The sequence below is a fragment of the Abramis brama genome (assembly GCF_963993115.1).
Source record: "Abramis brama genome assembly, chromosome: 1".
NCBI classification, from domain to species: domain Eukaryota; kingdom Metazoa; phylum Chordata; class Actinopteri; order Cypriniformes; family Leuciscidae; genus Abramis; species Abramis brama.
In genome coordinates, this window is record NC_139963.1 from 38,679,015 (window position 1) to 38,691,928 (window position 12,914).

The 12,914-nt window shown below is 37.8% G+C and overlaps 2 protein-coding genes across 3 annotated transcripts; one reads left to right on the forward strand and one right to left on the reverse strand.

The window, feature by feature from the left end:
• Positions 1-277: 277 nt before the first annotated feature.
• On the forward strand, positions 278-5,566 carry gper1 (G protein-coupled estrogen receptor 1). The gene is made up of 2 exons (XM_084089850.1): positions 278-402; positions 3,803-5,566. The coding sequence occupies exon 2, from the start codon at positions 4,208-4,210 to the stop codon at positions 5,267-5,269; it is 1,062 nt and encodes a 353-aa protein (XP_083945976.1). The 5' UTR covers positions 278-402; positions 3,803-4,207; the 3' UTR covers positions 5,270-5,566.
• Positions 5,567-10,437: 4,871 nt separating this feature from the next.
• h3f3a (H3 histone, family 3A) lies at positions 10,438-12,845 on the reverse strand. Of its 2 annotated transcripts, none has more exons than XM_084113361.1 (4): positions 12,215-12,845; positions 11,196-11,336; positions 10,930-11,083; positions 10,438-10,821 (listed from the first exon to the last, which is right to left on the reverse strand). In XM_084113361.1, the coding sequence occupies exons 2-4, from the start codon at positions 11,321-11,323 to the stop codon at positions 10,693-10,695; spliced, it is 411 nt and encodes a 136-aa protein (XP_083969487.1). In that variant the 5' UTR covers positions 11,324-11,336; positions 12,215-12,845; the 3' UTR covers positions 10,438-10,692. The 2 variants fall into 2 exon arrangements, with proteins under 2 accessions (XP_083969487.1, XP_083969488.1); XM_084113362.1 differs by having other exon boundaries at positions 12,221-12,284.
• Positions 12,846-12,914: the final 69 nt, after the last annotated feature.

The window sequence follows — 12,914 nt, forward strand, 5'->3', positions numbered from 1 at the left end:
TGCTAGTGTCATGGATGTGACAGCAGCCATATGTCCTGTGCTAAGTAACTGTCGTTGGTGGGTTTCCTGCTATTGATGCTGTCCACGTGCGTGTGGCCGTGCTGGTGGAAGTCAGAGAGAGAGAGAGAGAAAGAGAGAGAGAGAGAGAGAGAGAGAGATAGAGAGAGAGAGAGAGAGAGAGAGAGAGAGAGAGAGAGGAGGAGGATGCAGAGGGGTGGCTAGTGAACAAGTGGCCAGAAAAGAAGGAAGCTGTGAGTGATATTCTCCTCTGGACCGTCTCACTGACAGAAGCGAGTTGTCTTATAACAGTAGGTGGCGCAGACGGTGGATCTTGTCTTGGTAAAGGGATTACAAATCTGTAGAAACTCTCCACTGACTGCATCACAAGCCCTCGTGAATAAAGTAAGTGACTTTTTGACTCTGTTATTTTCACTGCATGGGACTCACAAATTTCATTAAGTAATAATATATTGCATCATTGAATTACAACCGAAATTAAGTTCATCTTTAAGACAAACGCAGCTGAAAAAGACCCAGCGGCTGGTAAGCATCAAATTTTGTGTTTTGGATGCAAGTGTGACGATGTAGACTTTACATTTGTAATGTCCCAGATACCCCTTTGTTGTATGTGGGGAAAAATATAATGGTAATTTGGAAATTAACCTTTAATTTTCCTGTAACGTGTTTAAATGGAAACGTACCTTGTCTGTTAAAATAAATAAATAAATACATTCACAAATGACTGTTTTACTAAAACATTTGTTTCTGTTTGACCACTTCAAAAACGCATTAGAGGAAAAGACAAAATAAATCAATGTAAACTTGAATGTACCGCTACTATGTGTCAGGGTTGATATGGTTAACTAAAACTATATCAGATTATTTTCATTCATTGAAATAAAGCTAAAATTAATACATGAATATTAGATGATAAACATCAACTTAAATAAAAGAAGAAATTAAGAAAAACAAGAAATGCTGCATTTAAAATAAGTTGTAAGTTCTAAAATTACTTAAACTTAAAGTAAAATTCAAATGAAGTCTAATTCAAAATATTAATAAATACTATAAAATAACATGCATAAAACAAAATTAAAATAATATTTAAAGTAAAATTCAAATGAAAACTCAATATTATACTGGGGTCTATGAGTCCCTTATGAGTATATATATATATATATAGCCTATATATTGCTGCAATAGAAGACTTCCGATTTTTTTTCCCCTGTTGAAAAGACCATATTACACTAGCATGAATTTCCATGATGTTCCAGGCTTATATATATATATATATATATATATATATATATATACTTTTTTATTATCATTATTAAAATGATTTTATTAATAATTTCTCATAATATTTGATTATGAAAGTCATCCAAAATTACCTGATAATTGAATGTTAATATGTTTTTTTTTTTTACTATTGAAATGTATATAACAGAAGGGTTAATATCTTAATCAGCCAGACTATTTAGGTCAACCAGCTTCCCTAAAGGCTATGCTGGTGGACTGCCTTCCCCTGCCTATATTTTTTTTGGACACTCTAAAAATGCTGGGTTGTTTCAACCCAAGTTTGGGTCAAATATGGATAAACCCAACCACTGGGTTTAAAATGTAATATAAAAATTGGGTTTGTCCATATTCGACTCAAACATGGGTGGAAACAACCCAGCATTTTTTTTTTAGAGTGAGCTTGGCTTTGTTTTTGCACCTGTTAGACCAGCACCAAAGCATCATGAACCAGCATAAACCAGCCTGGAACATCATGGAAATTCATGCTAGTGTAATATGGTCTTTTCAACAGGGGAAAAAAAAAAATCTGAAGTCTTCTATTGCAGCTTAATTTCACAGATGCACAGAGATTTCAAATAATTGATGAAGCAGCTCAGTCATTCTTCTCTCCGTCTCTCCAAATGAGCCTTTCAATTATCTGGGTGCTTGTGTGCTTGTCTTGTGTTACTCCATCACTAATATCCTGATAAATTGTTCATGTCATCTTGCAGCTGTGAGTAAATTTGGGCAAAGATTATATTGTCCTGGGTCTTTTGAAGAAGATGTAATTTTAGGCAGTAACAAATGTTCCTTTATCTATTATGCAGTGAGGAACTCTGAATAGGTCTGCTGTTGAATTACAATTATAGGATCAGACTCAAACTTTCACAGTTTAGTTTGTTATGGTTAATTCTGAAATGAAAGCAAATTTTGTATTACTTTATAGTAGTAGCTTAATGGCCTCTAATGTTCACTGTGATTATATATCCAAGAAAACTTTAAAGTTACTTCTAAATACATTTTTCTCTATTTTTATTGAGACAGATATTGCAAACTGTCAATCAAAGTAAAGGCTGCATTTGATTGCACTGCGCATGGTATTGTCCAAATATCCAAACCTTTATGCTCTTAAAAAGCCATCTGCATAAGGCTGAAAATAAGTGGTTTATAAGTGGATAAGTTTTATCGAAGTAAATGACATTTATTTGCGTCTCACTCGGATACGAGCACTTTACATCATGTTAAATGCTTAAAACCTGACCAAGTGTATTAAATATACTCGATTATTCATAATCAGAGTCCTTGATGAAGTCTTGCATCAGGAACGTCTCGTCCCAGGTCTGGAGCATTTAAAACAACCTGGCCTGGTTATTTCTCCATCGTTCTTTAAACTAGATGAGTGCTAGTGTCATGGATGTGACAGCACATAGACCTCATAAAAATCATGTTTATCATGTTTATTTCATTACAAAATTGATGTAGCCTTTGTTGCAATTATCTATGTAGAAACTGAAAAGTCTGATATGCCCTGATTGGCCACTGAAGTTCAGTGTTTTCTGCCGTACCTAATAACCTTTAGTTCTCATTAAGATACTTCTTGCATATGATTTGTTTACCAAATTTATTTGGATTAACAGATCCTATATCTAAATATCTACATTTCCATTTCAAATATATGGTAATTGTTGCATAATGGGTATTTTAATTAGTTTTATCTTTACACATCATTATTCATGATATACATGGTCCTATGGCATATTAATCTAAAATTACTAATATAATGAGATTCAATGTTCTTTTGACACCCATTAACTCTGTGTCTGGGAAGAAATATCACAGTTTACTTCCTTGGAGAGTTTATCTTTCCAAAATCGCAATACATTAGTGTAGTCAAAATCAGTTATGAACATGATGTTATGTAGTCCAGTTAGCCTCCCGTGAAGAAAATCTACTTGGACCGTATCTATTCCTATGAAGCAGTTGTACAGCTCGTCTTTTTGCTGTTTAATAATTGTGAGTTTAGCACATGGGTCTGACAGCTCAGGGTGCTTCAATGCATCTGTTTAAGACATCGCTTTGCATTTTAATAAACTTGTAGACACTCGATCCTTAAGGAGAATCGATTAAAAACTGTTATGAGAGCTGCCATCAAGTGCAAAAGCAGATATTTAACATGATATTCTCATTAAAGGGATGGTATGACTTACCATCTGAAGCAGACTGTATGACTTTCTATCAGATATTTAGAACATTTTTGCTGTTTTTGACCCCATAGACTTTCAGTGTATGCAAAAAACGATTAAAAGATTTTTTCAAAATAAGTTCTTGTGTTCCTCAAGAAGGAAAGCCATACAGGTTTGGAATGAGCCGAGGATGAGTAAATGATGACAGAATTTGTCTTTTTTGTGGTGGACTATCCATGTAATAGTTCAATTAATTATGTCAATGAAACAGGTGATGCCACAAAATAAACTTTAGTCTTCAGATATTATTTTCCTTCTTTATCTCTCTCTCTCTCGATCAGGTGTCAAAGTGGTGGTGTCATTGGTGGACTAAAAAAATCATGCTTACGGACTGGAGGAGAGCAGACTGCACTGGATCAAACACGTGTAAAGAGCAAAGTGTGCTAAAGAAAAAAAAGAAGCACAATCCCTAAGGAGAGACTCTTGGTGTTGGTACAATGGATCACACAAGTCCAGGCAGCCTCCATAGCTGAGAGACTGCCCTGAAAATGGAGGTCTTCTACCCTGGCTGCATCTCTTTCTGGATGGCATCTACCAAACTTTGAGCCGCGTCCACGTGTTAAGCACAGGTTGTCATCAGAATGCAAATGCAGCATGAAGGATCCTCTCTACAAAGTGAACTGGGCACTGACACAAATGAAGTATGTAGCACAATTCAAAGCATCTAAAACAGAGACTTGGCCAGTATGGAAGAGCAGACTACCACTGTGATAACGATTTACGTGAATGGCACTGAGCAGTTCAATGCTTCGTATGAATTCAACCTAACCGATGTGAAGGAAAGCATAGACACCTATGAGTTTTATGTCATCGGCCTGTTCCTCTCTTGCCTGTACACCATATTCCTGTTCCCGATCGGCTTCATCGGGAACATCCTCATTCTGGTGGTCAACCTCAACCACAGGGACAAGATGACCATCCCTGATCTGTACTTCGTCAACCTGGCCGTGGCGGACCTTATTCTAGTGGCGGATTCGCTCATTGAGGTCTTCAATCTCAACGAGAAGTACTACGACTATGCCGTCCTCTGTACCTTCATGTCGCTTTTCCTCCAGGTGAACATGTACAGCAGCATCTTCTTCCTGACATGGATGAGTTTCGACCGCTATGTCGCTCTCGCCAGCTCCATTAGCAGCAGTCCGCTGCGAACTATGCAGCACGCCAAACTCAGCTGCAGCCTCATCTGGATGGCCTCCATCTTGGCGACTCTGCTTCCCTTCACCATCGTGCAGACGCAGCACACCGGCGAGGTGCACTTCTGCTTCGCCAACGTCATCGAGATCCAGTGGCTGGAGGTGACGATTGGATTTCTGGTGCCCTTCTCAATCATTGGCCTGTGCTACTCCCTAATCGTCCGCATCCTCATGCGTGCCCAGAAGCACAAGGGACTGTGGCCTCGCCGGCAGAAGGCCCTGCGCATGATCGTGGTGGTCGTGCTGGTGTTCTTTATTTGCTGGCTGCCCGAGAATGTCTTCATTAGCATCCAGCTGCTCCAGGGCACGGCCGACCCATCGAAACGTAGCGACACCATGCTGTGGCACGACTACCCGTTGACCGGGCACATCGTCAACCTGGCTGCGTTCTCCAACAGCTGCCTGAACCCTATCATATACAGCTTCCTCGGGGAGACTTTCAGGGACAAGCTACGGCTCTTCATCAAGCGGAAGGCCAGCTGGTCCGTGGTCTACCGCTTCTGTAATCACACTCTGGACTTGCACATCCCTGTCAGGGGCGAGTCCGAAGTGTAGCGCGGGTTCGGCAGCCTGAATCACCGGAAGTTGTCATCTGCCTTGTCTTGCTTTCCAGAACTTGATCAAGAAGTGACATGTGGGTTGACGTAACGAACACTGCTTCATGTTTAAGTCAGCTGGGTGAAATAAGGATTATTTGCTGATGAAGTGGATTACAAGGCACGGATGCAGAGTTTGGCCTTTACAGATCATTTAAATAAATAGAGATGGCGTGTCAAAAACAAAGACTTTTATAGGACCATATTCTCTGTGAGCCCATTCTAAAGTAACAAATAAAGTCATCGAAGTGCCTGCGACCCATTTCCTGTCTGAGTCATTGCGAAATATATTCTCCTGTTCATATATTGACGTTGTTGAAACCGATGCAATCAACGACTTGGTCTGTTCTGCTTCAAGACTGAATAAATGCATATTTTGTAGGAGTTCTTCACTAGGGGATTCTGAAAATCTGAGAATTTAGACAATTTCAAGTGTGAGATTTACTTCCAGCCACTTTTAGGGATTCCATAAACAGTGGTAAACAGTAATGATGTTTGACAAGGTGAAGTTCATGTGCAAGGTTTACATGAAAAACATCATTAGGGAAACATTAAAGTAAATTCAGCTCAATGTGCACATATTTGGTGGATTACTGCTCATTTGGACAAGTGTTAGCGGCACTAAACCCAGGTGTTGGCTCCTGTTTCCCTGAAGTTGGAGTCAGTGGGCAGGTGTTTGCAGAGCGGGATATAAACATATTATCCAAGACTTCAGATGTGCGGTGTCCAATGCTGCTGTTTATTTGATCCAGACTGCTATCCATTGCTTTCCCATTCCTTTAGCAAAAACAAGGACGCTTGCAGTAAATCGCTTTGAACTGTGTGAAGTAATTCCACAAAGGTTTAATTTATTTAGAATCAAACTGTTCATTGTCGAGACTGTATTGATACACAGTAAGACCTGCAATTATTTGGTTTCACTGTTTGTCAAGAATGTATTAAGATGATTTGAGTATCACTTGAATACTTTTGTATACAGAAATGATTACAAAATGATAACAAGAGTGTCGGTCTTGATAACAGGAAGCTGATGTTCTCCCCTAGAGAGAGCCCTCTCATGCCACGGGCTAAAACAATATATGACTCAAATTAATCATAAACACAGTGGCAGTCTGAGGGCTCCTTCCCAACTAAAATAGAACAAAGATAAACAAATAAAAGGAAAATGAGGATTTAAAAAAATAATCCCAAGGTTGGTCTCTGGGGGATTTTTATCAGTCCAGTAAGCAGTGCATCATACAGAATGATGTTTAATCAATACAACGGTCTGGGTGAAGCATGATGTAATGCATTCGAGCCTGAAAGAGTTGATTTCATGAATGGTTGAATAACCCCATTTTCACATTAAAGTAATAAAATGATCTTATTTTGTAATATTTAGGTTTTCACTACTAGAAAGCTGTCTGCTACACTATAGAAAGGCAAAGTAATATTGACGCATAATTGATTTATTCCCTTCTTAGATGGAAAATACTGTACTGCAGTACAGTACAATATTTAATATAGGGTTGGTTTTACTCCACAGGTAAATCACTTACTGTTTATTATCTATGGCAAATACCACAAGCAAATCACTTACTGTTTATTATCTATGGCAAATACCACAGGAAATTGACTGGCCTGCACAAACAGCAAATCGAGACCATAATTTAATATAGGGAACATTTTAGTGCCTGTCATATTATGAAAAAGTAGACATATTTCGTTATTAGACACATTTTGGCCAATAAAAGTGCATATTGTTTATGTCTCCTGTCTGGAGACAAGCTGCTGTGATTTTGTTTTTATTCTCATTTAATTATAATGAGAATCTCGTGAGAATCATGAGACTAATGGGAATTATTAAAAAAACAAAAACAAAAGATTACTTATGGTAATGAATTTCAGTGATTTTTGGTCATGAAAATAATGTCACTATCTTAAAAAAATACAAATAAATTGAAATTTAAAAATCACTTCTCACTTCTCACTTCTCAGGGTGTCCTGCAGTTTTGGTCACAGACTATTTTGAGTCAGTTAAAGGTGCTCTAAGCGATGTCACCCGTTTTTCAGGCCAAAACAGTGTTTTTCATCACATACAGCAAACATCTCTTCACTGTCCGCTAGCTGCCTGTCCCCTGAACACACTGTAAAAAAAACGCGGTCTCTGTAGACAGCCCAGGCTCCACAAATGGCAACAAAAACAAACTGGCCCAGCCTGGACCACGAAACATAACAAACAGTGTTCCAGCCAATAACTGACAAGAATGATTTGGGGGTGGGGGTTGGGGGGTTAGTGTGCGTGCACATGAAGGGGGGTGTGGGGTGTGGGGAGTCTAGGAGAGAGAAGCATGAAGAGGGAAGTTAGCTAGAGGAAAGACGTCCTAGACAACGACTAACGTTAGAATTATACTCTCTTGAATTTTGATATGGCCGACACACAAAGAGACAACGTTCCGATGAACAAATAAAGAAGAGGGAAAAGGAGAAGGAACCCGCAAAGTCCCGAATTTACATCGGGGGAGGGGACGGGATGAGGAGGGAGGGTCGAGCTAGCCTCCGTTTTGTTTGACAATACTTCGAACGTCAACAAGAAGTGACGTCACCCAACACCGCTTAGAGCACCTTTAAGCCGTATAAATATTAGATGAAAAATGTGCTTTAAAATATAGCAATGCCATGGCAACTTACTGAAATAAAATAAGCTGAAGAACTAAAATAACTTTGCAACATGACAACTTACTCTCATTGTGTTAGTCGACTGGTGGGGTTTGTGTAAGTAGAATAAGTTGACGTAGTTGCAAAATTACTTATAGTTACTAGAATGTCTAAAGTGGACTATCAAAATACAGTGTTACCAAATTCTTAAAACTTAAAATAAAAGTATAATGAAAGCTTGAAATATAGCCTATATAAAAAAGTTAATTCAAAATATTAAGAAATACTATAATAGTAAATAATTCTAAAATAACACTGCTCTGGATTTAATGACAACTCTGATTGTGGATAAAGATCATTTGGAGAAAGCTGCGAAAGATTTTGATTGTAAAATCTATTTGTTGAGATGGTTTATAGTTGATAAAATGCAATGACTGCATGTTTCCAGCATCTTTCAGTATATGGAGTGTTAGAGAGATAGCCTACAGCCATGGCAAAACCAAGAAATGTTTTTCCAGCTGTGACAGCCCAGCCTGGGAAAAATATGTAAGCATTGTTTGAATAACTATTCATGAATTTGTATAGACATCATCACAGTATCATTTACTATTGTATGGTAAAATATAATTAAAAAATCCACACATTAAAACATGAACTAAAGTGACTTGAGGAAACTTCTGTCTCAGACAGACCTATAGGGCATGGGCAAGGTTGTGTGCCTCTAACAGAGATTTGAGAATCCATGATGAGAACAGCCTTAGGATGTGAGCATCCCAGAAAGATACAGAAAAGTTAAATAACGACAGACAGGCTCATTAGACAACAGAGAAGAAACCCGGATCCCTTGGGAAAGAGCCAAAGCGAGACATAGTTAATTTCATATCTGTATAAATACAAATAAATAGACACGGGACGACTCTGAGAAAGACACAGAGCAAGAGGTGACGGACAGAGACTGTGAGAAGAGTGTGTGTCTGCAGCTGGGACCGGAGTAGGGCTCAGGGGTTGAAGGATCTGACGTCATTGCGTCCTATTTGTCTGTGAGATTTCTCTTTTGATGCGGTTAAATGAATCTGTTTATCAAACTCATGCCGTCTTATGGTTTTCAATGTTTATATGCTTACTGTCTGTATTCACACATAAACAATTTAAACCTCAATACATTTGAGCACACAAAAAGAGTTCTTCATATTCAAATTGATCCAAATAATTTTCACAAAAATATTGTGTCTTGGAGGAGAATGATAAGCTGAAAGCTTATAAAACACAAGATTTACAACACCGAAGCGCGACTGCCTTTGGTCAGGTTAATTAAAGTAGTGAGAATTAATGCATATGCTTAGGGAATATGAGTTTGAATAAAAGATCTGATTCACAATTACATTTACATATTATAATCTTCTCTAAAAACCCCCCAAAAAACAGATAACTTAGGTAACATCAAGAGGGTCTATTAGAGCATTGCACAAGTGTTTCAGTTCAGAAGTGTAGCTCTTATAACGCCTCAAAATAAATACCATAAGTAAAAACCTACATAACATGATAGGCTAAACCAGAACATTAAGATACAAAAAAACAAAACAAAACATAGAAGCGCAAACTCACCACCGGCCACGAGAAGGCGCGAAATACGAGCGTTCAGGAAGATAATCCAGTCCGAGAATAATGAGGAGAAATGTTTGCAGGTGCAGAGTAATGGCATTTTATAAAATACGGAATGTAATGGCACCTCAGCGTTTTGGACGAGTTAAACAGGGTGAAATGTCCAGTATTGTCGAGTAACAGCCTATGAATCAGCTTCGTTCAGTGTAGGCTAAATGTGAAATTTTGTTTAAAAAAAAGAAAAGTTGCTGCCTTAAAGTACATTTCACTTTAAATAACATAAAACTGACTTAACATGTGTTGAATCTTGTAAAACTTAAGTTGAAAAATGATCAAACTTATTTTGATGAGTTAAAGCAACGTATAAACACGTTTAACGTATAAACAAAGCGGGGTCAGTTAGTTTTGACAGCCAAGCTGTGCGGGTTATTTTTCAAGTGAAACAAGCACACTAGACACTGCACACTCCAATGTAAACTACTTGAATAATTTTACTAGCCTATGCTACATCGAGGTCTTAAAACGCATTGCATCACATTTTTATTCATTTTGTGTATAAATCTCATTTGCAATTGCTATCAAATACGGTGAATTATATGCATAACGTATAAATGGCAAGACCATCCCTAACAACGAAAATACAAAAACTAAATGCAATTTGATAACAGCTTTGATGGAAAGGATGCAAAGTGCACAAAAACGACATGATCCTGCCCTCTTGTGGAGGAAAGATGAGTCTACATGCCATAAATCAGGCAGCTTTCAACTAATACAACTAGAAACACTTAACTCTAACACTGTCTTATAAGTCTTCAGTAGTGGTCATAGTATAATTTAAGCCTTACAATCAAAATCCATTAAAACACAAAAAAACAATAACCAGCACAATTTTGAGGTAGAGTAATTTTATTTACAACCCAATGATCAATGTAAAAGATGTGATAAATATTTTACGCATGCAACTAAAGCTGCTTCACAATGAGCTCTACAATGGTTAATCTAGACACACTCACTTTAAAAACCTGAGTCTGTAAGGAATGCTTTACAAAATGACTCCAATGTACAAATCCATTGCTTTTACTTTGAGTGTTTCTCAATAAAAGTAAAAAATAAAATAAAACGATAATAAAATTGAAAAAACAATTAAGCCCTCTCTCCTCTGATTCGCCTTGCAAGCTGGATATCCTTGGGCATGATTGTGACTCTCTTGGCATGAATGGCGCACAAGTTAGTGTCCTCAAACAGGCCGACAAGGTATGCCTCACTTGCTTCCTGTAAGCAGACAAGCAAAAGTTAATATTGGATATAAAGTTTAAAGTATAAAGTATATTAAAAAAAGTAAATCATAATAATAATAATAATAATAATAATAATAAGCACCTGAAGTGCACCAATGGCTGCACTCTGGAACCTCAGGTCGGTTTTGAAGTCCTGTGCGATCTCCCTGACCAGACGCTGAAATGGCAACTTGCGGATCAGCAACTCTGTTGACTTCTGATAACGACGAATCTCTCTCAGAGCAACAGTTCCAGGCCTAAAGGGAGGAAGAAAAACAACATGATTTACCGGTTATAACTGCATTAAGCATTAGTGTTGTTAAGTTTAAAATAAACAAACAAAAACAGCAGTCTCTCTCTCAGACCCACCTGTATCTGTGGGGCTTCTTGACGCCACCAGTAGAGGGCGCGCTCTTCCTCGCGGCTTTAGTCGCCAGCTGTTTTCTTGGCGCCTTTCCTCCAGTGGATTTACGCGCGGTCTGCTTGGTACGAGCCATTTTCTCTCAATCTCTAGGATTACAAAAAAATTTTAAAATACAGAATTCTTCCCGTTTAAAAAATAAATAAAATCCAAACGGTAACTTAAAATGGCGGTTTCATCCGGGTCCTGTGGTTTGCTTTTAGCACTTCCGCTCAAGAGCTGCAGCTACTTAATCTAAAAATGCCTCGTTTTATAAAGATGTACAACGTTAAGTGCCTACAATATGGTCATCTAAACAAACCAACTAAAACCCATGCGTAATTTGTACTGCGTGAACACAGCGGAGCATCGCAGATGAACATTTGCATTAACGTTAGACGACAGGAGATGCTGTTGTTGTTAAACAGCCGCCCGGTACATCAGCCTCCATCTGCAGCAGGACCCGGTTCATCACAGCAGATTAAACATCAGCTCACCGCGAAACTCACGTTCAACTAAGAATACATCAATTGCGTCATGTAGAAAGAGCGGGAAAATGTTCAGAGGCACGGGGGAAAGTTAATTTAATGCAGCATTGTTGAACAACCGGTTACTCGCCTCGACCTCTTCAAGAACAAGCTGAACAAACCATTGTCCAAAATGGCGGGCAAAAAGGTAGATCGACAAACCAGCACATACTTATCAGATGTCACTTATACTTACAAAGCCCGCCAAGACGACGAATTTAACGTGTATAAAAACGCCACATCATGTTTAAGTTAACTATGTTCAAGGACAAGAGTGTTTGAAATATTAAATCCAAACTAACAAATTAGCCATAAAATGGTCCATCAATAAGCACGAGAAACTGAAAATCCGATCAACTCTGTAAATGTCTCATTGATTTGTTTTAAACTAGCACTAGTGGAAATATTATGATTACAGTCTAATGTCGAAATATCTACCAAATAATTTAAAGTTTACTCACACAAACCTCGTTGAACCACGATCTTTCTCCCACGGTGTATTTCTCGTATTTGAAAAAGAGAGGGTTGGGCTTCTATTTATATATTTCTGTGGCTTGGCGCGTAGACACGCCCATATATGACGTATTCGTTTCTCATTGGTTCAACTTAAAACAAACCCCTCCTCTCGTTTCGCTTTATTTACCGTACATTGTTTACCTTTTTTTTTTAAATAATTTTGAATATACAATTTGTCCCACAGCTGATAATGTAATCATAAAAAATATAATTTTGGGTAAAAAACACATTGATTTACAATAGATAAATTAACAAAAAAATGATTTACAATAGATAAAACAGGTACTGGAGTAACATGCACTTGAATTAGGCTACTTATGGCGTTCCCAAACCCCCATTTAGGGGTTTGTATACGTATTTTTCTAAACAAACTTATTTTAATTGCAGCTGAAATTACAGCAAAATTGTCATAAATCAGAAAACGGTTAATATCAAAAACATCAGCACTGCACTCCTATGAATTAAGAAATATAAATGCCTACTAGATAAATAATCAGCAATATGTTATTTTGTGATTTTATTATATTTTATTGTTTTGTTATATTTCTAAATAATTTTGACGCCACGTTGCAGTCTTGTTTTGCATTATGGCACTGCTGCTATGCAGCATGGTCATTGTCTCCTAGTATTTGTTTGTCCCGCCAG

Coding starts and splice junctions, on each gene's coding strand:
- h3f3a (XM_084113361.1), bottom strand. CDS start 11,323: ATGGCTCGTACCAAGCAGACCGCGCGTAAATCCACTGGAGGAAAGGCG. Junction 11,084..11,195: donor AAGAAGCCCCACAGATACAG/GTGGGTCTGAGA, acceptor TCCTCCCTTTAG/GCCTGGAACTGTTGCTCTGA. Junction 10,822..10,929: donor CAGCCATTGGTGCACTTCAG/GTGCTTATTATT, acceptor GTCTGCTTACAG/GAAGCAAGTGAGGCATACCT.
- gper1 (XM_084089850.1), top strand. CDS start 4,208: ATGGAAGAGCAGACTACCACTGTGATAACGATTTACGTGAATGGCACT.